General features: G+C 39.9%; 1 protein-coding gene across 13 annotated transcripts in view; it reads left to right on the top strand.

Annotated features, from left to right (window-relative positions):
* The window catches only part of LOC121517204 (membrane-associated guanylate kinase, WW and PDZ domain-containing protein 1-like), a 163635-nt gene that overhangs the window by 84211 nt on the left and 54103 nt on the right, over positions 1–25321 (top strand). For 5 of the 13 annotated variants that reach the window (XM_041798776.1, XM_041798777.1, XM_041798774.1 and 2 more), the window contains 6 exons: positions 15158–15277; positions 18528–18716; positions 19773–20040; positions 20329–20376; positions 20649–20731; positions 21268–21306. In XM_041798776.1, coding sequence (XP_041654710.1) covers positions 15158–15277; positions 18528–18716; positions 19773–20040; positions 20329–20376; positions 20649–20731; positions 21268–21306 — 747 coding nt within the window. The remainder of the gene's footprint in view (positions 1–15157; positions 15278–18527; positions 18717–19772; positions 20041–20328; positions 20377–20648; positions 20732–21267; positions 21307–25321) is intronic. The other 8 variants (XM_041798786.1, XM_041798781.1, XM_041798787.1 and 5 more) reach the window with 5 other exon arrangements.

Raw genomic sequence — 25321 nt, 5'->3', positions numbered from 1 at the left:
TTAATCCCAAATTAAATGGTATGAAATAGGTTGCTGCAGTAATAAGCTGTGTAATTAAAGTGTTTATCAGGAGTGAAACTCTGAATATATGTGTAATCAAAAATCTTTTAAGATGCTTGAAAATTGATACGAAGCTTTGTGACATTTGAATTCTTGGACCGTTAAAGCTTATCAGTAAAAAAACCAAACATTTTTAAATGTCATCTACAGCTTTCGGAAAACTGTTGTGGGTGTTGTTATGACACCTTTTTACGTAATAATTTATGAATCCAAATAGTGATTGATTCATAAATCAACAAAATACTGTTGTTGGTGGCACATGAATAAGCAGTTTTGTTCCAAGTCCCATCAAGCAAGTCAAAGCAACATCTCTGGTTGGTGGAGCCCACCGCTGATCGCCATGCGCATGATTGCAGCTGTTGGCTGAAAATGACCACAATAAAATCGGCCATACTTTCAGACCCTTATCATAAAAACATGCAATAAATTTCAAGTTTTTCTAAGAATATTTTCTTTGCAGCATGCAGCAGTGGAGAACACCCCTAAGGGGGCCAGTAGTGATAGAGAAACGCTACCAAAAGGCCATGTTTTGAGCTGCTTATGGCCCTGCCAACCATTCAAAGTGGGGAAATATAAGCATTCTTAATTCTTAAGCATTTAAAGCCTGTTACCTCAAATAATAGTCAGAAAGTTCTCACTTTTTTTTTTTTTTTTTTTTTGGAGATGTTTAATTAACCTACCGAAATCCCCCCCCCCCCCAAAAAAAAACCAACCAAAATGGCCATAATATAAAATTTCACAGATATTTTTTGTGTCACATTTGATGCATAAGGCTTTTATGGCAATTGATAATCCGCCAGAGGGCATTTTGATCATTTATCAAAGTGTATTTAAAAGTTTTTTAAGGAAATTATTGATTGATTGAGACAGAAGTCTCACAAAATCATGTATCAAAATGATATGACAGGCTTTAAGGGATTAAGCTTAATTTGTGTCCTGAGAGTAGTGAAGGAGTTAATTTAAAAAGTTGTGTCCTGTACAGTTTTGCCATGGTTTAGCAAATTAAACTCTGATCTTACCCATAATCTTTAGTTCATGTCTGTATCACCAACCGCTAGTGTTGCTTATTGTTCCGTCTCTTTTAAGAGATACAGATTATTTTGCAGAGCTCAGTAGAGCTGGTTGTTTGGCTACTAAATAGCTCTCCATTTGGTAACTGTTTTGCTTTTAAATGTGGATTGAATAACAGCAAAGGAAACTGGCACTCAAAAAAGAGCTAGCTACTGCAGATCACAATAAAGAGCCATTTCATAGCACAGACTCATTTGTGAATGACACATCCTTACTTAGATGCTTACCCACAAGGTTTATTTGGTTGATAAACTATCACAGTTTCAATTAAAAGCATGTTTGTGACAAAACAGCATTTTCAGAAATACATAAAAGGGACTCAGCTAGCCTCTTAGCTCAAGAAGAGACTCTTCAAAACTCTTGTTTCCCTTTATCTGGCTAAATAACACTAAATGCTTGGAGGTCTACTAGACTGAGTAATTTGTGATTTTAATCATCCCCACGCCAGGTAAATAGGTTAAACTGTGGTAAAAAATCTTTTTTGTGAGGTGTAGAGATTGTATTTAATGTATGTAGAAATTACAATGCACAGATCCATTTAGAATTATACAGTACTAATTTTCCTTCATTCCAGTTAATATCTAATGGCTGTCGCCCACTTCTTGAGGGACATTCAGGGTCATATGATTGCAAACAACCCATAAAGCACTGCAGTTTGATAATAAGGATGGCCATCCTGTCCTGCCTTGTTCTATATGTTTAATTGCTTGTGTTGCAGCTCCCTTGACAGTATTCATCAACAGTACATTGTATAAAAATGCCCAGATAACATCACTCATCTTTTGAAACGTTTCACCCAGTATTCCTTTATCATTGCAGGTGAGTAGCATATGATTAAGGAATACGTTGCTAGCATTGTTGTTAGCATATCACAACTCCTGGAAGAGTTGGAAGGAGCTTGAAGTTTGCAAGGACCTGCAGGAAAATGTTGAAACAACAGCAAAATTATCAACATGAGATGTCTCATTCAATAACTGCATTTACAGGCATTGTCTATATGTGCATATCTCTTTCCTGCAAGCAGATGATGATTTTTTTTGTAAGAATCTGCAAATATACTTGGGTGGCTGAAAATATACCTGCTGTGTTGGAAACACTGATTTCAGCAGTAGTATTAACAATATAAAAACTACAGTTAAGATGATTGTAGATGAAAGGCTGGTGTACAGTTTAAAAGTTTGAAGCTCTATCATAGGCAATGATTTTAGGGAACCACAATGGATTGTGGGATGTGTAGTTTGTTGTACCTTTGCCTTTTTCTCTGTTTCCCAATGCTGTTATTACCCCAAAGTAAATGTTTTATTGTTAAAATTATTCGATTGCTATTTCGCTTTGTTCCCAGATTGAAAACATTGGGATTTTAAATATCAATGGAAGATTTGAAAGGGGGATTTTACTTCCAGAACCAGAGCTGGGGAGTCACTGTTGAGCAAGTAATGCCCTGTTGAGCAGACAGTCCTAGTTTGACACTGACCCTGTGCACTCTACAACCGGTACAAGCATACAAAGTATTTCAGACTTAAATGAGGTATGAGTGAAGGATTGACAGTTTTGCTAAATTGTTATTTATTTAATTGCACCAGCTTGTTAATTTATTGGTGCGGTCATGTGTTGCGTGTACAGACAGAGCTCTTGGTAAACCAGTGCAGTCAAAGAGACATAAGACAATGCTGATGACGTGACAAAGGCGAGGACAGGCTTGCCTGGGCTTCTTATCCTTTTAGCAGTCTGAGGATCAATACCTCACACATCCACACATGCACACAAATACACACATGCATGCACACACCCAGCGTCACCCTTGTGTGAGACAGAGCTCGTGTGAGATGGTACTCACTCAATAGCACGCTGCACAGACACGATGAAAGCGGATATGTGAGGGGAACCAGGACAAAGCATGAACCATGAAACTCACTACTGTTGTGTTGTTGTGTCACTGGCTTTGTTTTGTGTCGATTGTTGTCAGAAAGCGAGAGGTGAGAATCAGGGAGAAAGTTCATGCTGTTTGTGGTGTGCGGGGATTTCATGTTCCCATTAGGTGATTGTTTTTTCCCCCATGCTGTGTCATGTGTCCGTACCTGCCTCCTCATTCTCTATCTTTAACCTCTCTAAAATTCACAGATGGTAGCTTCACTTCCTTCCTCTCCCCACAATTGATGCTGATTGGATGGTGTGTGTTTGGTTCTTAACTCTCCAAAGTAGCAAACATCAAACTACTGCTGCGTCCACCCACTAAAACCTAAGAATATTTTCAAAAGCAGGAAGACTGAAATAGAGAATTCAAACATCCTACTGAGAGCTGAAGATGAAAGAGGAGAGGGATTTAATGGTGACGTACAGAGTCTGCATGGCACCAAAAAGGAGGCGATCCGAAGAGTAGATGGTGGGAGGGACATGAGATGCTAATAGGCAATGCTGAGCGGACACTGAGACTTGTATTTATTAATTGCACAATAAAAGTAGAGGGTAACCGAGGGGAGCTGTAAGTATAAGCTGCTGATTTATTTTTTCCTTTTTAAAGCATTATACTACAGCCCAGCTGATTGACTTGTAACACTGCCTGCAACAGCTTAGTATTTTTTCAGGGATTTAAAGGATTGTAACCTTCATATCAACAGTGTAGCACAATCTCAGACAGAGATTTTTATCACAGTCATACTAGATACAGTGCTTAACAAATTTATTAGACCACCCTAACCCTAACCAAAGTAAGGTTTATGCTACAGCTGCCCTAAATTAACAGCATTGATAATTACCAAAATAATTTTTTATGTTTCTGCAATGGTTAATACACCAATATGTAGAAGCTCTTAAACCCAAATGATATTTTTAATGCTAAAATATGATTAATATTGTTATCCATGAATCTCAAAAAATAGTAAAGCACATTATTATTTCTTGATTAATATGTCAAATTATAGTTATTTACTTGCATTCCTGAAGAGAAAAATGAGTTTTAGTGGTTGAATGTTATGCTTGATTCATTTCTGACTTTTATTTCTCTAGAGGCACACGAACTCATCATAAAACATGGACGGTATAGCATCTCCAGCTCCAGCAATGCATAACTCCTTGACACTGATGGTTTGTGACCCTCTTTTTTTTAATTCAAGCTGTGTAAATCTCCCAAGAAGTTATGCATGGTTGTAGCTTGGGATGCTACTGCAAGAGCTTGGTTACCTACTAGCTGGATGCTAAGATGAAGAGGTTCTGTACAACCTGTCAGCTTTTCTACCAACATTTATATCTGGGTCAAAACTGGGAGAAAAGGGTGCTATATAGCTCTGCAGTAGAGCAGGTGCCCATATGTAGAGGGCATATCCTCAATGCACTGGTCACAGGATTGATACCCGGTCTTGGTGCTGTTTGGTACATGTCTTCTTTCACTCTCTCTCCCCATATTTCCCGTCTCTTCAACTCTAAGGCAAAAAGCCCCCCAAAAATCATCTGGAAAAAAAAGAAAAGGGAGAGTACTATCTCAAACATAATTTTCAGACAGCCTGTAACAGGCTACCAAAGTGGCAAGCTCCATTTTTTGAAAAATAAAACCAGTGTGGAAGAGTAAAAAAAATGCAGTTCCTCTACAGTCCTCTTGAGGCTGGATGCAAAAATTTCAGAGGCCTCAAAGATTCTTTGTTAAAATGTCTTCTTTTTTTTTATGCAGAATTAAACACGTTAACAGCCTGTTTCTAAATGCAGTTTTGGAAAAATGTTTTATGGGCACATAAAATTATTATTATTATTTTTTAACTTGTCCATTTTGGTTTTGAGCAGGGTGCAAGTTATGCATAATTGAAGACATGGCTGCTATCACCATAAGCAAGCATGTGGGGCTGCATGATTGTGGCAAATTTCATAATCATGATTTTTTTCATTGATACTCAGATAATTTGTTTTATTGAGGCATCTGCACAGTAAACTGGCTTAACAGTTAAATTTGGACCTATCAGTTTATATATGTATAGCAGAAAACACAGTTATGCATGCAAATAATGCATAGCTCTTACCCTAAATATAATTAGAACAGGTAAGTAATTTGAAAACACTAATACCCCTGTAATGTGTAGAAATTCAGACACGGTTGCCAGCTTTAAGTCAACTCTTGTGGCACTGCAGCTTTTTGCTTTTCTGTATTGCCTTTATTTATTTAGTAAACTGACTCATGGTTTATCTGAAGTTTGTTTGTATCATCAGCAGTGAAGTAGTTGTATCTTCATGTAGCCTTTTACTCTGGTCCAGACTAAACTATGTAAACTGCTTTATGGTTTCATAAATATGTAAGGCATTTCATGATCACACGAGATAAACCACAAGAACTCTGTTGATTTGTTGATCCACTCAATTTTTTGTCTTGTGCCACAATGAGGTTAAATACTCAAATACTGAATGTGATGCTGTCAGTCATGTTAACCTTACAGTGAATTGTAAACACAATAGTTGTAGCTGTTGTCATTTAAAGTTGAAACCTTGAAGTTTTGATCAAATTTTCAGTTTAAGCTCTAGCAGCTAGTTCTAGCTGTTTGTAACTTTTCCATTGACTGGTATTTTATATGACAGAATGATAAGATGATGTATAGTGTTGAAATCATATCTTGACAAGGTAGGAAATGGTTTTGTTTTGTGCTGACACACATCTGGTTGAGTTCTGTTCGGTATATTTGTGTTTCTGCTGTCAAAATCTAGGAAACGTCACAAAACAACTGATTGGTATTGTCCTTCTTTTTTGGCACTATTCTGCCTGGGTACAAGCATACCTATCCAACCCTACTGGTTGGAGCTAGACTCTGCAGTCTGTTGATTTGTGAAAAGAATCTTCACTTTCTGTACATAATGGGAAAACACAAAACATGTTTCATACTGATCTGAACGGCTTTTCTCCCCCATTTGTCGTTAACAAACTATTAAAGGAGGCAGTGATATAATATTGAGCAAACAAACCATGTGGGATGCTGCTTGGATGACAATTAAATTCAAGAAAACAAGTCATGAGGTTGTCATAATGTGTGGTTCATAAATGATTTGCTTGTAAGAGCCGGCTTCAATTTTTTTTCCTTCTTTTTTGTTGTTGAATAAACATAAAAAGCCAAAATGCTTCCAAATGAAGACTTGAAAGAGTTTTTACTGAGCTGAGCCAAATGATCTGGATCTCCAAAAACAGTCACAATTCCCATCACTTCACACAAGGCTGGATGGGCATTGGTTTTGGAAATAAAGGCAGGATGAGGGTTTACTGTACCAAAATGTGTTAACTGATACCGGACAACTTAGTGTGAAAGCTAGTTGGCAGATTTTGAATCTGCTTTGGTATACAGCACTTTTTGGCTTTTGATCTCAGATTAGCTCAGATGGAGCTACTCTCATTTTGTCGTTCATAACGAGTAAGCTGAAATGCTTCAATTCATTGTTTACACTTTTACATGGACAGTGTGTATGCTTCGTTTACCACACATAATCTTGGTTTTATGATGGTGGGAGGCTAAAACCATTATTACACTTCATTCTTCACCCAGCAATAGCACATTAGAATTCTTTACTGGTGCAAAAATGAGCCATTTGTTTTCCCAAGGTTCCAGTTTTTGTGCTTTGTTGGGCTAATAAGCTGCTAGCTATAGAATTTAATTATCAGGCATTATAGCTGATTCAGACTAGGTTCGTGGCTGTGTGATGGCTTGATTTCAGCATGTTCAGGGCTTTTAGACTGCCTGCGTGAGTACAGTATGTCATGCACTGAGAATAAAGAGAAAAGAGCATTGATCCCCAACCTGGGGTCCAGGAATCCCTAGGTGGGGCACCAAAGATCTCAAGGGGGGTACTCGGCTGTGTCTGCTCTAAGGTTGTCAAAATTAGACTAGTATGCATTAACTAAGATCATGGCAAAACTTAAATAGTTTATACAAATGTCTGTTGACATGATAAACATATGAAGACCTACTTTCTTGGGGTTTACTTCATGAAACAATTAAAATTGATGTTGATTTTTGACAGCAATCCATCATTTTTATTCCATGGAAGCTGCGTGCAAAGTACTCAATACAAAGGAGAATAAAAAATGGAGAGCCATGTGTCACAGGGCAGATAAACACAGTATGGTTACACTGCCAGTTTGTGCTTTTCAAAGTAAAAGCCCAGATTGGCATTTCTGTGGAGAAACTTATGACTTCATTAGCACAGAATGCTTTTGTTGTTAATTTTTCCTGGCTCATTTATACAGTGCATCAAGTCACTTGTAGAAAGATTTCTTGAGGTAAACATTAGGGGAGGTAGGACTTTGACAGCAAGGAGACAAAGCCAACATGCAGCACAAATGTGCATAGTATGAAAGCCCTGATGATTCAGGTGGTGCTGGTTACCACATCTAACTCTCTGCATAAAAGCAACAGTGGTACAGAAATGCTGAACTACTCCTTTAAGTGTAACAGACAGTCAGTATGTTTCTTGTGATCAATTAATTTCAGCTGTAGCTACTAATAAATGAATGTGATATAAATGAGCTATTGTTAGATGCTAGCCTTAGTCATTATAGTGTCACATAATTTAAACGTATAGTGACGAGTATTACTGTCAGTAATGATGTGAGCAGCAAAGCACAGTAAATATTCGCTGAGACTGTAGAACTCCTTTCATCAGGTTTTACCAAATGCAGCTCTGGTGTTCACATTTGGAGGATTTAAGACAAATACTTAAACCATCAGTGAAGACGCTCTGACTCCCTGTGGAGGCTTCAGCTCGAGTTGAAGATTAGAATTTTAGCTTTTCTCAGAAAAGAGCTTTTGTGAAGACTGCAGCCTCCCTCCCTGTGAGATGTGCATGACGCCCGGTCACACTGTCTGAATCAAGCTGTCAGAGAAAGAGCCTTAGACTATCACAGGTTTATAGTGCTACATTTCCCTGTGTGATGCCTTATTGGTTAATAACCACAAAATGAAGAAATTACCCTTAATGAACAAATCAATACCCTTGAACATCACTGTAAACACTGTGTAAAGACAGACATATTAGCAGGCTTATGCTATGTCTTACAGCTTCTGGAAATTTCTCATGGTGCTAAATACCGTAGTTGAGCCTTTGCAATTTTTAATGAAAGTGCTGAACCATTCAAGTAAATGGATTTGGAACGTGTGCAGCATCTTTTCAGCAAGCTACATTTGAGACAGAGTTAAAATGCCATCAGTAAAATCAACATGTCCTTTCCTTCAGTGAATAATTGTACCAACTGACACCATTAAACTTGAACTGCGTGTGCAAAAGTGGCTTTTCAAGAGCAGATCTGACGCATGCAGAAGTCATCACAGGCTTGTCATTTTTTGTTTTTCTAAAAGGACAACAAAGCAGGAAGCAGAGAGGTTCATTTCATTTCACCAGAGTTAAAATCATTATCTAATGACTGTAACAAGAACTGGTGTGGTTAATTATGATGATTATTTTTAGAAATGTTTAGGGATTGGCTTTGTTAAGGTTTAAATGTCTACTGGACATACAGTGTATTGCTCAGCCTTTTGGTTATTTTAAGCATTGAGTTGCATTTATTTAATAGGTGTTACTGCCATTGTGTAAGAAACAACACTGCCTAAATTAAAGCAGCTTTTCTTATCAGAGCAACACGGTTAAAAAAAAAAATAAAAAAAAGAATGCCTGGATCATCAGGCATCCACTTTGTCCCCAAACAAAGGTTGCTCTCTTTTGGAGTTGGTGCCATTTTCAAATCTGGAGATATTTCAAAGTGCCCTTGTGTTTTATTAGTCATTCATGCATGCTCTGGGTGGTTTCCCACAGTGAGAGAATGAAGCCCATTGATTGTAGTCCGTGGAAGTTAGTTCATGAGAGCAGGGGTCAGGACTGAGGACTGCCCAGTCATTGTTTCTGAGGCCAGAGACAACAGAAGCGATCACAGTGATAGTAAAGGAGACGAGTCTGACCTCACTGCTGCTGTACTGTCAGAGCTGTTCAACACAAGTGGGAATTATCTTCCCTGACTTAACCAAACGTCCTTAAACTAGTTTATCATCCTGGAAAAAAGGCCTTTTCTAGTCTGAAGTTTACCTTTTAAATCATTTTTTCTGTCTCTATTTTGTAAGATTTTCACAGTAAAAGGCCTATAAGAGATAGGCAATATAAACTGTGTTTCACTGTTACAGATTTGGTGTGTTTTATGAAGGATGGCTCAGGATTTTCGATATTTGAAGAGATTATTTTTACCGGTGCCTGGTTGTGATGTGGTACTCCAACCAGATGTTGGCAGTAAATGCTGTTTCTCAACCACCATTAAATAACAAAATACTGGAGAGATAACATTAAGGACCTGATTCAGTATCTCTTTACTTTGAAACCGTCATTGGGTAAGAGTCAAGATTCGCCAGAGCCGTTCTATGCCAAAGCTTATCAGGAGATGTGTAAAAATGTTTTCTGTGTTAAGAGAAGCTTTCAGTGTGGCTTTTTGCTCTTGTTATAATACAGAAATGTTGTCAAGGTCTGATTAAGCTGCCACTTTTCTGCAGCTACATCCAAACTAATCGCCACAGCAGTAGCAGCCTTATAGAACAGCTTATAGTGCAATGAAAGCCCACTCACCAAGCCAACTGTTACACCGGGTCAGCCGTTGCTTTCAGCTTCTGGTGCAAGTAAACCCCGCCCATAGCTACCGCCTCATTCTCCTTAAATGATGCAGATTGGTCTGATCGTTTTCAGGTCTGACACAAATGCAGATTGGGGCTTTGCAAGATGGATTTGCCTGACGACAGACATGGAGTCTGGCAAATCCATCTGCTTTGCAAGGCTAACAAAAGTAGACAAAAGGAAAAAGGACAATTGCATGTAGTTAAGAGCTTTGATGAAGAAATTAACTGCATTGTTGGCTAAAGAGCATCATTAAGTTGTTTTGGTCATTGAATGATCTTTGCCAGACTCTAATGACTTCAGCAAATGACAGGAAAATTGATCAGTAAGCAGCTGACATCATTGTGAGAGAAAAAAGAAACTTCTGTTCCCTTTTTTTAATTATTGCAGAACCAAGTTGCAAAATATACATATCTCAAACTGATAAACTGCAGTTTTTTCTTCAGTAAATTATTTGGTTCCTTAAAAAATCAGGAAAATTGAATATATCCATGTTTACTGAATGTGTGGCAAACTATTAAATATGACGTTCTTTGCAAAATCATGCTAATGCTTACTTTTGTAAGACAAAGAAAGGTGGTAATTCTTGAATTAGAGAGCCAGTTTTGCTCAAAAAAACAAACTGTGGATTATCAAGATATATTATCATCACAGCTTTTCAGTATTCATTCTTTCTTTCCTTGGATGCGTAATAAAGATGACATATGTAGATATTAAGATTTGAAAAAGGAAAAACAAATATAATAGTATATATAATATAATAAGCTAATTACTCACACTGACTGTAACCTGAGTAAGAGGTGTATAATGCCAGTTGATGCTAAAGCTGCCACTGCTGGTATTGCAGGTACAGCTGTTTATAATGATGAGCTGTGCATTTATGAAGACTATTGTACAGTTATTTAATCAAGAGCCCTTAAAGATCTTGTTTATGTACATATTTCTGTCATTAGTTTCCTGATTCTTGCACTATGCCCAGCTTTTGACTGCTGATATTTCCTTGTTATTTCCCCACCTTTGTAAAAAAAAAAAGTCTTCTCTCTTTAAACAAAGGTTGATATTTCTGGGAGACATGTGAGATTTCAGAGGTTGTTTTCAGAGAAACAGACCACACAATAACAAAGCATTTTGGCTTTTAATCCCAGTGATTGGGCAATCCTGGCTGTGACGTCCTAAAGTACGTCAGACTGTGGCCATAGATGCAGGATTGCTCCAGTGCAACATGAGTGACGTGCTACTGTACTGAAAAATATTTCCTTTGAATTATGCAAGGTTTTACTGAAGAAGCAGAGCAAAAACAAGATCATGTTACGCAACCATGAAACCCAGATTGTCAAACTTCTAAAAGATAGTTATGTTTTGCAATAGTTGCACCGTTCTCCACTGCTGATACAGAACAACTTAAGTTGTCATGAAGGTTAGAAGATAAAAAGCATGGAGTGAAATGATTGTTTTATGCCCAACACATGGTGATGTGACAGAAGATGAAATGATTTGCTTTAATAAGGCAGTGTTCAGCCTTCAATATTCTGTAATATAGGCAAACCAGAATTAGTCATCCTATCAGAGCCGTCCACTGTGGGGAATAGCCTGGAATAACAGCTCCATTCCCCGCTCAGCAGACAGCATCATTAGAACACACTGAGTCTCAGAAACATCTCCCACCGTGGGACCACCCAGCCCTATGACTCAAACTCCCAGACAACCTTGCTTTCATCTCATCCTGATCCGTCGAGGTGCATACAAAGCAGCTCTAAGCTCGCTACTGCAAACGGTCAGTTAGATGATATGTGTGGTTTTTCATCACATTAGGGATTTGATCCATTTCTTTAATTCCTTGCGCTCTTTTGTCTAATAAATTGCTACTTTCAATTTGCCTTTAGAATCACTTTCAGAAGAGCAGGAAGGAAAAGAGAGCAGGCGATGCTGTTCTCAGAGCAGTGCAGGTGAAGGGCTCAGGTAAAGCTTTGCTTGTTATCTGTTGTTTGTGGGCAGGATGCACCGGAGGGATGCAGTGTAAGCTTGCGTATCGGAGAGGCTCAGGTAAACACTTGAACAAGAGAGAGTCTGGTGTCAAATAGGAACTCTCTCTCAGAGCACACAGTGACGGTGTTCAAATTACTTAAGAAATCCTTTTATTCCTGCCGATTTCTGCAGTCAAAGAGCGATGAGTATTTTCCGTCTTTCTTTGAAAGTAGTTTTGGCCATGCCAATGTCATGGACTAAAGGATTCATAATTGTATTTTGCTGACTATCTAATGAACAGAAATTATTTCACTAAGAAATTCATCTTGCCTAGATAATTAATCCTAATGACTTTTCCTGAATTGCTGCTATATTTTGGACATTTGTGGCTTTAATCAAATAATTTATTCAGTAATTGAACGTGGACTGATTTAAAATAGTATTTAGATGTTCATTACATCAAAATAATGAACCCTTCTAAATACAATGAACCATTGCTAAATTTTTAAATCATGAACTCAAAGTTTGACACAAGATTTTATACAGAAATTCACAGAATCAGGGGATAAACCCTCAAAACTTTGTTAAGTCCAAACGCAATTCTTGTTTTTTAAAAGTATGCACATTAGCATTCAAGCTAACTGGACCATGCTATCCATCAAATACATAGCTTATTTACAAGGGCTGTCAAGAGATTATTTTAATTACGATAAATCTCTGAATTTCTGTAGTTAATCACGATTAATCTCCCCATTTTGAAATTCCACTATTTTGTATTTCATTTTTTACAAAATTGTATTATGTATTTTTCTACTGTTTCACTCTAGGTAAATGAATTTCCTGTTTGGTTTTGACTTGTCCAATGAGCCGTCTGTGATTTTTATAAGTGAAATAAGATATAAGGCACACTCATGGTTTTACTTTACATTACTGTGGCTGCAGGGAGATGCTGCAGTAGCTTAACCAAAAGTGTGACCTATGGGACAATATGCCATGCAATTCATCGTAACTAAGAATAGTTAATTCAGTAATTAAGGACTTTAAATAATCGTGATTAATGCTGACCGCCCTGTTGTTTATGCAAACTTTTATAGGCCAACTAGTTGACTAGTTTGAAGTTAAAGTCCCTTTAAAGTGAAATCCAAACTTTGTGTCTTAACACATTAGATATGTTGGTAATTGGTTGCTGTAAATATGTGAAAACACTGAAATCTATCTGTGACTGAATTTTGGACCATTATCAGTGGCCTGTCATACAACAAACCTAGAATAAAGATTTTTTTTTATCACTTTACAGGGACTTTGAAAATAGAACCATCAAATATGTCTAAACATGGGGTTACAACAGGTTAACAGTGTCAAATGGGTGGCTGAGTTCAGCAAATGCTAGCATTGCTAGCTCTGTTATTCTCTGTTTCTCTTTGCAGGCTGTAGTCCATATACCTGCTCTGGTTACACACTGTTCTGGCCGTGTGGTTACATGCCAGTCTGCCTGGTACAGCCCACACATTACCATATTTTCATTCTCTAAATGAAAGTTCCGTCAAACCACAAAATACTACATTATGTCATCTTTTATTCTGCTGGTTTACATCTTGGTTGTAGAGTGTTTTGTTAGTAGCCATTAGCCAGAGAAAAAGCCCCAGCCTGTGGCAGCTTAAACACAACATTAGGCTGGTATTGTGGGCATGATTTTATAAAAACATTATTAATTGGTGGTTGCTTGCTCAGTGTGTAAGCATTAAACTACCACTAGTGCAATGCTAACATTAGCCTCCTTGATAATGTTAATGTGTGTTTTCTGGGTACACATTGCTGTAGTGGTTCACAAATGGTGTGGCAGGGCACACTGGTGTGCCTTGAGGCAAGTTTGAGTTTGCCGTGGGAATTTGTAAAACATGTTGTTACTCCAACTACACAAAAACTACTTTAAAATGTGTCAAAGAGGTGATTTAGCATGTTAGTTGAACATGGTACCCTGTGAATCTGGCTTGATCTTAGGCAAATAAAGTATGAAAACCAATTAATGGGCACAACAAAATGTAATTTTCAATTTACTAAGTAAAAATATTGCCAAATGGCTCTGCAATAAGAGCTGCTTTTTATCCATTGTGCTGGTTTACATTCAGAGAGTAGCTACAGTCCCAGCTTGCAGCGGGAGGATGTTTATTTTTAAACACATTAAAGACACTGAGTTGCCTGAACTAACAAAACATTAGTTTAACTTGATGCTGACCGTTTTAATAATATTTCACAGTCAGTTCGCATTTGTTGCCAGAATTCAGCTCTGTGCATACTGTACTGCATCATGGAACATCTAGCATGGCGGCGGAGTACATCTTGCAGTACGATTTCTGTCTATTTTGAAATGCCAGAGTGTTTCAGTCCTTCCTCCAGTAAAGTTTACCTTACTTGAGAGCAATGTGAAAGTACAATGTGCCTTCATGTGTGCATCTGCATTTCCTACATGCATGCATTCACTCCTGTCCTGATCACAGATGGGTTACAACGCCCATCAACCATCTGGCCTGTCATCTCATCTTCTTTTTGTAAAGACAGAAACACAATAGCCCCTGTTCCTATTGTCTGGTGTCAGCTTCCTCCCTCAAAGTGTTCCCACTTCAAAGTGAAAGCACCCCAGACCACCAACCATTAACCCCAATAGGTGATCAGACCTTAGGCAGTATGGCCAGCATGAGACATTTGAATGTTGGTTGACCTCTTTAAACCAGAATGTGGTTGAGAATCAAATGCAACCTCTGATGTGTGATTCATTCCTTTCAGTGTCTCATGTTTAATCTGAAAAGAAGTCCTGGTTTATCCTGTCTCATGCTTGTTTTGTTACACTCTGTTACACTTAACAACACCAGAGAGCATTTCTGCCAGCATTGCAGTCGTCACAAGGACAAGGCAGCTTTAACAATCAATAACAGCTCAAGTAACCACTATAACACTATTACGCCAGTGCATTTCACACTTCCAGACTCACCATAAAGAAAGTGATGGATTGATAACAGTATCTGTAACATTGCTTAAGGTGACCTTTATTTTATCTTCTGACTTAACAGACAGCTCTTTCCCATGAGGCAGTGCGATGGCTTAGAGATGCAAGCCTCAATTTAATTTCCTAACATAATATTCACAGCCGCTCGCTTGTCACTTTGCTTCATATCACCGCTCTGAATCACAATCACAGCGTCTTGATTTCAAAACCCTCTCATTTACTTTTTCTTTGGAAACCCATCCCCGTTGCTGGTCTTAAAAAAGTCTGAATGAACTTTGAGATGTTGGCTGCATTTTAACACTAATGAAGGATGCATACTAAACATCTTGTAGTGCCAGCAGGAAAAATATGATTTCACCTTCAGTCAACTGTAAGAGCGTGCTCTGAATTTCAACAAGATATTGGCAGGCGAGTAAAGTTTGCTTGTTTTTGTCCTTTCTTCAGGTACGACCCGCCCCCCTCGAGACGGAGAGGTCCCCGGGGTGGATTACAACTTCCTGTCGGTGGAGGACTTCCTAGAGCTTGAAGAGAGCGGCACACTACTGGAAATAGGAACATATGAAGGTGAGGCTAATGATAATGATGATAACTGACACTGCATCGGCAGCGTGATAGCACAGGTGTTCCTGATTCTCCACAGATACAATGAGCATAACAGCAATCAACTTTTATTCCTTGCTACATGCAGACAAGCTGTAACACTTTGAACTCAGTTGATTCAGATTTGATGGTGCACGATGGGAAGGGGAGGGGGCAAGGGGAGGTTACATCCAGGAGACAGCAGGTCACTCCACATCTGCCCCTCTTACTCTGATTAGGACGCTGTTGTGCAGCGCTAAGTCTCATTCTGACAAAAAACTGTGTGTAAACATGCGTGGGCAGATGTGTGTGTTTGTGCATCAAGGGTTTGTTTGCGAGGGCTAAATCTTATTCCTGTGTATGTACGTGAGTGTGTTAGTGTCAGATTGTGTGTACGCAGCCTGGGAGAGAATGTTACGACATTAATCTGCTTGGCACCGGCTCTGCTCTGTGTTGGCACGTTCCTCCCTTTCATGCAGACAATGTCAAATACCTGTCCACAGGAGTCTAAGGCCGTCCAGACAACCTGAGGAGGACACAAGTATTGATTCATAACTATTTATTGTTATGGATATTTGATCATATATACACAAGTAGCTTTCACAGACTTTTCCCCCAGTTTTGCCCAGTATTTCTCAGAAAATTACACCTTTTTTATTTGACAGTGATGAGTAGAGCTGACAGGAAGTAAGATGATTTTGATACGTAACAGCATGTGTGACTGGACTCTTACTATTTATGGGAATGGTTTCGAAATGTAGGTTATTTTTCTCAGAATTACACAAGAAGATTATAACCACGTACAAGAGAATACTGTAAACATTAAAATGAAGCCAGATGATGCTTAGCTGCACATACACTAGCTACAAGACTGGCAGGATGTCTCAAATTGCATACTTCTGTTATTGAATTGTAATACAATACACTTAAATGCAGTACAGTCCACTTAGTCACACTGGGTTGGTATTGTCCCAAATCAAGCTCTTAACAGGAAGTGATGAGAGCTTAACAACCTCTGTTTTCTTCTTCTGCTTCCTGACACCTACCAGACATTAGGTGTTAATGGTGTTAATAACTTAAATTTGACAGCTATTTTCACTCGTTATTGATTTCATGTAACTTATATTTTATGTTAACATGATGTTGTCCTACTTAAAAGAACTTATTTTACCTTAAATGCCCTTTTCTTGATAGAAATGTGTAATACATTAGCTAGCTGGCAGATGTTAGCTAGCACATTAGTATGCTAGCATCCAAATCCAAATCAAAAGGGGCAACTGGACTCAGTTGAGGTTCTATAAGACATGTTACCTCTACTCCAGAAGGCTTCTTCAGTTCTAAACTGTAGCTCAGTGGATAACTTCACTCATGGTGCAAATGTGTCTTACATCAAAAACAACAACAATCAACCAGAAACAAAAAAGAACCCCAGCAGGGATCACTGTACAACAGGCAACATCCAAACACAACTTTTCAAACACATTATAAACACATCTAAACACTCCTACGTGCATGTTGGAGAACTCCACCCACATATCCCCCAGATTTCAAATAGCAGAGCTTAGACCAATGGGCACGGTAGGGGGTGGCGTATTTCTGGTGGAAAATAAGGCCGCTTCACAACTTCCGCCCAACGATACATGCTAAGCCAAAACAGAATCTAAACCCTCCTATACTGCCTTAATTTGTCAGTTTCATTGTTTTTTTGGTTTCGATTGTTGTTTGTGTTTACTCTATCATCATCGCTTGGCATCCAAACATGCTAAAATGATGTTTCAAAAACAGGTGAAAAGCACTTCTGGACATCGTTGCTGCGTGCTGCAATGTACATCTTCAGCTAAATTTAACTCGTCATTGACAGTCAGCTCAGGTAACTCATGCAAACAGCGAGTAAACCGCAACAAATTTGCCATCATATGCCTTTCTCTTCTCTTCTTCTGGGAGCGGTCTAATGCCAAATGTGGAAGCAGTTCATGCATAGAGCCCATTGACTCTTTACAGAGTTGAGCTAACACTGCTCAATCAATACTGTCTTTTAATTTAAAAGGCATAAACCAGAAGTATGACTATGCTGTTTACATTGCCAGTGATATATTCTATCCATGTGGACATGCCTGTTGATCAATGTTCTGTCTATTTTGGCTGAAAGATACTCACAGCTCCCGATAAAAATAGTCAGCCCTCGATTTTCTAGATTCTCATTGAATGAATCAGGTGTTTGAGAAACAGGGCTCACACAGACAGTTGAAAAGCCCTGACTTGTTCAGCTCACGTTGAAATGAAAATCCAGCCATGACGCAGCCACCAAGCACCCACTCTGAAATGGCCATAATAAATCAAAGCAATGTTTTAGACATGCTGTACAACAGTATACAGAGGCTATAGTCCTCCACGTGGGCAGCTGAGGTTCATCATCAACCCTCAGCTCCTTCCCTCATGTCATTCCCCACCCTCTCCCTCTTATTTCCTTCTCTAGTCATTGTCCTTTCCCTCAAATAAAGGCATAAAAAGCTCTTTAATGCAAAAACTAAACAAGCTAACTTTGGAGAGCGGTCTGTGGGTTAAGTTAAGGAAAGACATAAGAAGGATCACTGTTTAAAGTGTTTATGCTAGGCTATACTAACTGATTCTAGCTCCACCTTCAAATTGAACCAGCAGAATTTCAGCTGGTTGTCCTTTTTATAAAACTTTGATGAATGTAAGCATATCCTCAAAATGTTCAACTATTCCTTAAATGCAGTCTCTTGGAGTTATCTCTTGGTATGCATTAGACATCAAGGGAGCTTCTCCCCCTTTTATTTCTGCAAAGAATACACATATACATGATTCATAACGTGCCAGAAAACTCTTGATAAATTATTTGTTTGCACTGCTGACTAAAACAGTTTCAGTCAGACAGAGCTGCTAAAACAGGCCGGCTGCTGTGAGCAGCTTCATTGTTTTTGCACAGTATGCTTTCAGAGTCTAGACAATAACGCTATGCAGTCTTAAAAGCACAAAATACAGCCGTTTCATTTTCCTACCAGCTGCTTATTTTCACAATTTGTGGTCACATTTTGATCCAGTTTTATGCCTTGTGCTCTCAGTGTTAGGCCAGGGAGGTTTTATAGATCCTCTGCCTGTTGTTGTTGTTTTTTTTTAAATCCCTGGTTTCCTCCCTCTTGGTCTCCATTTCTCCTTCTCCCTCCTTCTGTGTCTCTCTCTCAAGCATGCTAATGTCCTTCTTGTTGCCTAGGTAACTATTATGGGACCCCCAAGCCGCCCAGGCAGCCCATCATTGGGACAGTGATTCTCAGTGATGCAGGCTCCCAGCAGTCCACCCCGAAGCGCACCAAGTCCTACAATGACATGCAAAACGCCCGAGTAGTGCCTGCTGACGACGACGATGACGACCAGGCCTCGGAAATGAACAACAGTTTTACAGGTGAGGCCGTCACTCATGGTGCTGCAGCTCAACTTTCTTGTCTTTGTAGCTTCTGGTTTTCTGTGCTCGTGTAGCTTTCTCCATCTGCATCGTGTTTGCTCTCGAGTGGACGCTTGTTTAGAAGTATCTGTGTTCATTTCAGGAGATTAGGAGTACAGAAGGATGGAGATAATGTGTGTATGTTTACCATCCTGTCCTCTGTTGTGCGGAGCTTGGTGTCTGGCAGTTACATCATGTCTTTGTGATGCCTGTTTTCTTTTTCTGTGAGCCTCCAAACACTGCCACCTGCCTGTGAGGAGGGGCGGGAAGTAGATTATAGGAAAATACAATATTAGTTCTATTCTTCTTCTACTACAGGGCTCATATCCTCTCTTTTTTGTGACATATACTGTCCCTTTTTGCTCCTTCTCTGTCCTCTGGCATGCATTTAAATATCTGATGTGCTAATATTTCTGCCTCATGTGATAATAGTGTTGAGGATGGCAGATTTTTCATTTGTCTTTAAATAGGTTCCTCAGCATACATTTTAGCTCACATGCTAAAGCATCAATGTTTAATCTCTCCTCTGAGCTCTGTCCTGTCTTCTAAGTGCTAGAGATGTTGTTTTTCCCCTCTTTTGATGCTGTGAATCTATGCCTTCTCTGTGTCCCTCATCTGGCTGCCAGAGTGGTGAATTAGCATTTGATCAACCCTGAAAGGCCCGCGGAAGTAGTGGAAAGCACTTGGCCAGAACTGGGCAGAGAGTGGGGGGTTGGGGGTAGGGAGACGCTTATGGGTGGAGAGGTATAACAGGGTGGGGGTCAAAAAGAGTTTGAGAGAATTAGCATATTCCTGGGGCCCTTTCAGTACACTAGAAATAGGCGGGAGCTAGAGTTAAGACTGTTGAGTTTGGTGTGGTTTAATTTGCATGAATTGTGTTGAAGAGTACCCAGACTAAGCTTGTCTGATTTCATCCTTCTTTCTTGCATGCACAAGACATAATCTTTCTTTTCTTTTCTGTTCTTGTTTGGTGTTGTTGTTTCGTGTTGTTCCCGTTGTTGTTTTGTTGTTACCCAGGATCCTTAGTGCGTAGTCTCTTCCCCTCTCCTTTGTTGTGCACAGGTAACCCTAACGACCCGGACGAGAGCCGTGGCGGCATCCTCCGGCCGTACCCCGCACGTGATAATGCTCCATCCTGTGGTCTGAACAATGCCGCCACCTCCACCTCAGAGAGCGGGCAGCAGACGCTCGCAGAGCCACAGGTCTCTCCGGAAGACCCGCTGGGACCACTGCCGGAAAACTGGGAAATGGCGTACACTGAGAACGGAGAACTTTACTTCATAGAGTATGTATCAAAAAACATACTGTGCACTTGCCCCCTGCACTGCCTGAATATTAGCTCATTTAGCTCATGCTGCAGCTGGTGTTTTGTGTATTTTACCTGCACTATTATCCCTTTTGTTTGTCCAGTGGCTTGTCTTCCCCCTTGATTTGGTTTTTAGGCCTCTCCCCAGCCAACCTGCCCAGCCCCCTGGGTGCAACTGCTTTCCTGTTAATCCCTGCATGTCCCGATCTCTAAAGGAGATCACATCCTGATCACCTGACTACCTCCACCTCTCTGTCCTCTCCACAGCACGGCAAAGGCACACCATCCGGATATGGCTGTGTATTTTCAGAGCTTGTATGTTCATTTCTGCTATCACTGAATTACATTATGTTCTTGTGTAACAATAGAGGGAAAACTTGAGATTGTTTATTGTTGATTTCCTGTCTGTACTGCTCTGTTACTCTAATTTCTCTTCACGGCAGACGCCTGCTGTCCTCTGTAAACTTGCTGACGCGGTTTACTTTCTAATTCTTATTGATGCATTTGTGCTCCCCTGCTGTGCTTTTATACCTCGCTTTGACAGCCCTCTGTTGAATTGTGCTGTTGTCTTGTTTGTTTTCTCTCAGCCATAACACAAAGACCACATCATGGCTGGATCCTCGGTGTAGAGACAAAGCCTCCAGGCCTCTGGAAGAGTGCGATGACGATGGTAAGCTGCTTCACATGTACTAGTAGAGCACATTTACACTTCTCTGTGTTGGTTTAGGGATCAAATGTTGGTGGTAGAAGGCTCATACTTTATGTACTGAGAACTAGCATGCTTAAATACCTTGCATCTCAGAAGCATTGATATTTAAGGCTAACTGTAATAATTCTTATTTTACTCTTGTGTTGTTTTACCACTATTATCTCAAATAAAGGCACAGAATTCTGAACTGAATAGAGGATATTTGATCAGTTTCAAATAGCACATGGCTGGTTGAGAAGCAAAAACACAGACTGCTAAATTGCACCATCAAGTGGTGGAATGCAAAGTGGCACATTGCACTGCTTTACTTTTCTCTGTTTTTGTTGTTGTGACCTGAAACTAAGGTGTTTCTGTTTCCCTATTTGCCTTTCTCTGGACTGTCACTTCATCCTTTATTTGCTCTTGACTCCTCCATTTCCCTACCATCTTTCTCCCACCCTCCATACCTTCTACTCTTCATTTTGTTTTCTTTGTTTCATCCTGCTTCCACCTTGGAGAAGAAGGGATACATACAGAAGACCTGGAGGCTGATCTAGGTAAGATTAGTGGACGTTATGATCATGATTTTTTTCTTTTTCTTTTTTTTTTAGCTTTTTGGGTGACACTGTTCAGACTCATCTTCATTTTAGGTAGCAGTAGTAACTGTCCTGTTAGGGAGATGGCAGCCGTTGATTTTCAGCAGACTGTGGTGAAGATAGACTAGATGCAAGTTATGTTACGGTGCTTTTCCATGTGTGGTACTGTCTCAACTCGGCTTGACTCTACTCAGTTTTGGTACCAAGCACTTGGTTTTCTATTACAGTATTTGCAAACAAATATTGGCCTGGCCAAATACTAAGGCCAACTGTATTCAAACTGCACAGACTATTTATATTAATGTTTATTTTACCAAATGCTGCTGTGAGTGGTGCCTTTCCTTTTTTTCTGTTTTTCGCTCTCCAAATGGGGCTTTTCCATTACGTTGAGTGGCTTGGCTCAACTTGGTTTGACTTGGAACAGCAGCCCAGAGTGGCAGGGGATTTGCTTTTTCACTACAACTGAGCTACCCTTTCGAGGGCATGTTAGAGCTGATGATGCAGCGTTTAGAGCTGATGATGCTAAGTGTACTTCAGTAAGCATCTTTTTGTTCAAGAGTTGGCCATTGTTTCAACTTCAAAGTTTTTTCTCCTTCTGTTGGTAATACGGCAGGTATTTCAAAGTTTGGTGCAGCAGTTAAACAAAGCAAAGCATCCCTGAATGATGACAAACCGCTGTAACCATGGCATGCTTGTAGGCGGGGCGCGGCTCAGCATAGCCTGGCCAAACTAACGATGGAAAAGCAAATCAGCACTTGGTTTTGATTGGCATGGCCCCTCTTTATGTCTTAATTTAAATTTCAGTGTCAACAATTTCTGAATGTCTGAGTGAAAAATGTCTGTTGCACCAAAGGCACAGGGGCCTCCCTAATTCTCAAATGCAAGAAGCACAACCAGGACTCTTCTCATAGCAGGTTGCCTGGTCAAACTGAGCAATTGAGGGAGAAGGGGCTTAGTGTGAGTGGTAACCAAGAGCCCAATGGTCACTCTGACTGAGCTCCAGAGATTCTGTGTGGAGGTGAGACAAAGTTCCAGAAGTACAACCATTACTGCAGCCATCCATCAATATGGACCTGTGGGCCAATGGCTAGATCTTTTGTCTTTTGCATTGAGGAGAAGCTTGAATTTTGCTGAGATGTGTCTACAGATCCAAAGAAATAGGATGGACTGTAAGTCTATTTAACTAATAATAATTGGTACCAGTATTGGCTCTGAAATATCTATATTGGATGACGCCTTTATACTTTGTTCACAGTGCTATATTAAGGTGTGATATTTATGTCCAGAGGTAGCAACAGAGGACGTTTTAATTGACATGTGCATGCCTTATTGTGTTTGTATGTGGAGCTCCCACTGTGCTGTGCTTTCTCATGCTCCTGCTGTAATTAAACTTAGTGTAAATTGAAAGACAGGGACACCACGTGTCACCAGCTGTAGTATCAATATTATTATCTCAAGGTGTAATCACAGTGAAGATGATTATGGTACCGTCACAGAAATGTAAGGTGAAAAGAGCTTCTGACAGAACCTCTTTAATGTTGGTGGGCCAAAAATAGGAAGGCTGTGCTGTCCAAAACATCAACACTGGAAGACAGCTGACCTGCTTCTTGTTTTTTTGTTTTTTTTTTTGGCTTTTTATACAGCAAGAAAACAAGTTTGTTTTCAAGAAATGGTTGCAAGCAGTGAGAAAATACTACTGAAAAGTACAGAAGACTGTCGGAAGTCATACATTAGTATGGGGCAGTGCAGGGGCTGCAAGGGCAGCAAGAAGGTTCTTGATTCAGGGCTTTGTGCTTCAGACCAACATGGTTCTGGTTCTGGTCCGGCTTCGTTCTGGAGTCTCAGAACCTTGGTGCTGTCTGGCGAATCTGCCTGTGTTCATACCAGTTTAAGCGGAACCAAAGTGGGAGGACTTAGGCGGTTTCTGGTTTTAAATGATTATTTGGTCTGGCGTTTGGGTGAACTCAGTCTTCGCCATCCATCACGCAAGTTCAGCATCTAACTTGCCCTTCTTTGTACTACTCTTCAGCTTCCCCTGGAATTCTGTCGATGCCCAGATCCCGACCAAACATTTTGTCTGTTCAGCAGACCACCTTGTCTCCATTTTCCGCTCATCTTCAGCCCACTGATTATGTCATGCTTCACAAGGAAGAACACGCAATTTTTTTTTTGTTCCAGCTGAGAACCAACTTTTCAGGTTCCAACCATTTTTTTTTCTGTTTGAAGGTGCTGGCCTGCTCAAAATTAGGTTTGGGAACCAACCAGAGCCCTGTCAGTCTGAAAGGCCTAAGATTGTGGACATGTGTAGGTTGTCAAGATGTGCGGAAAATAGAGAAAAGCGGTCTGCTGAGAAGACAGAATGTTTGGTTGTGATCTGGGCATTGACAGAATTCCAGGTGAAGCTGGAGAGAAAGGAAGGGCAAGTTATATGCCAAACTTGCGTGAGAGACGGCTGAGGTCCCCCAAACGCCAGGAAACCACCTTAATAACAGAGTAACGTCCTCCCACTTTGGTTCTGCTTAAACTGGTGTGAATGCAGGCGGGTTTGCCAGAAAGCACCAAGGTTCTGAGACTCAAGAATGGAGCCGGTCTGAAAGCACTTTCTGTGAAGAGTTTGCATATTCTCCCTCTTTACTTTATTCTCACTCCTTACTTTGGCTTCCTCCCATTGACCAAAGCATATTTGTTAGGTGAATTGGTGACTCTAAACAGGACATTGGTGTGGTTGTTGGTCTGTACGTCAGCCCTGCGATTGACTGGTAACCAGTCCAGGGTGTACCCTGTCTGTCGCCTAGTGACAGCTGGGATAGGCTCAAGTCTCAAACAGGATAAGCGGTGTCAAAAATGGATGATGGATATTTTATATATAAGTGGATATTAGTATGAAGCTGGTTGCAAGATGGGATAGATTCTTACCTTGGATGTTCTACTTGTGATAGTACTACGTGGTACTTGGCACTGTCTTGACATCACATTTTAGTATACACTGAGCTTGCTTTGAACCTGGTTGATTCCAGAAAAACATAACACACACCAGGTATGATCCCTAATGGGAAACATGGTGAAGAAGCACCAGTGGTAATAGCTCAGGTTCTGCAGGCTTCAAGTACAGATGGGCAGGATTGATCTCAGCTGAGAGCATCTTTGTAGTATGGCTGAAAAATAACAGAAGACTCTAAAATGATTGAAAACAATCAAGTTGATTTTTTTAGAAACCAGCAAAAAGAGTGAACAATGGATTAAATGTGTCCCTTTGCACACACACAATATGTTTTGCTGGAAACAAAATGCAAACAAATGTTTCTTTGTTCAGTAAAACCTCCTTAAGGCACCTTTAAGGCTTTTTTCTCAAAGATCATCCCTACAAAAAGTAAGTCAAACCACCTGACCATTATTACTGTCAAATATTGTTTAAAGCTCAGCTTTTAATCCTAACATCTTCACAAACATGCCAAGTCTTTATGTATTTTCATAATATTAACTTTGCTTTCGACAATATTTCTCACAGTGCCTTGCAGGAAGGATTTAGATGAGTAAAAACACATTTTCATTGTATAAGGCAGAGATTTTGCTAAGCTCCCAGGTTTCATTTTTGGACTTGATCACAGACTGTCAAATGTTGATTATTATTTCATTTCCAGTTTCACACAGACAGCTCTGTAATGTAACCAGAGTTCAGTCTCAAACAAAGCCGTCAGTACCCATCTGTAAGCTGTTATTATTGCTGGCTGTTCAGATGCGGACAGTCTGCATATATTGATTGTGAAATCCAGCCTCTTATAAAGTGTTTACTGGACCTGGGAGAAGCCCACAGTAACATAAGGAGCCAGTGTCTTTGTCTGGAATTGGAAACACTCAGGAGCAGTGGGGAGTTAATGTGTATGCATGTTCTCACGGAGCACACTGGTCTATACACCAGTATGGGCATTCACTGGTGGGCTTTTTTGTTCTCATGTTGTGTATTTAACCTGATTCT

This window comes from Cheilinus undulatus, linkage group 11, assembly GCF_018320785.1.
Source record: "Cheilinus undulatus linkage group 11, ASM1832078v1, whole genome shotgun sequence".
In the NCBI taxonomy this organism is placed as follows: Eukaryota; Metazoa; Chordata; class Actinopteri; order Labriformes; family Labridae; genus Cheilinus; species Cheilinus undulatus.
Note: the sequence above shows the minus strand (reverse complement) of the source record. Positions and strands in the feature narration are given on the sequence as shown.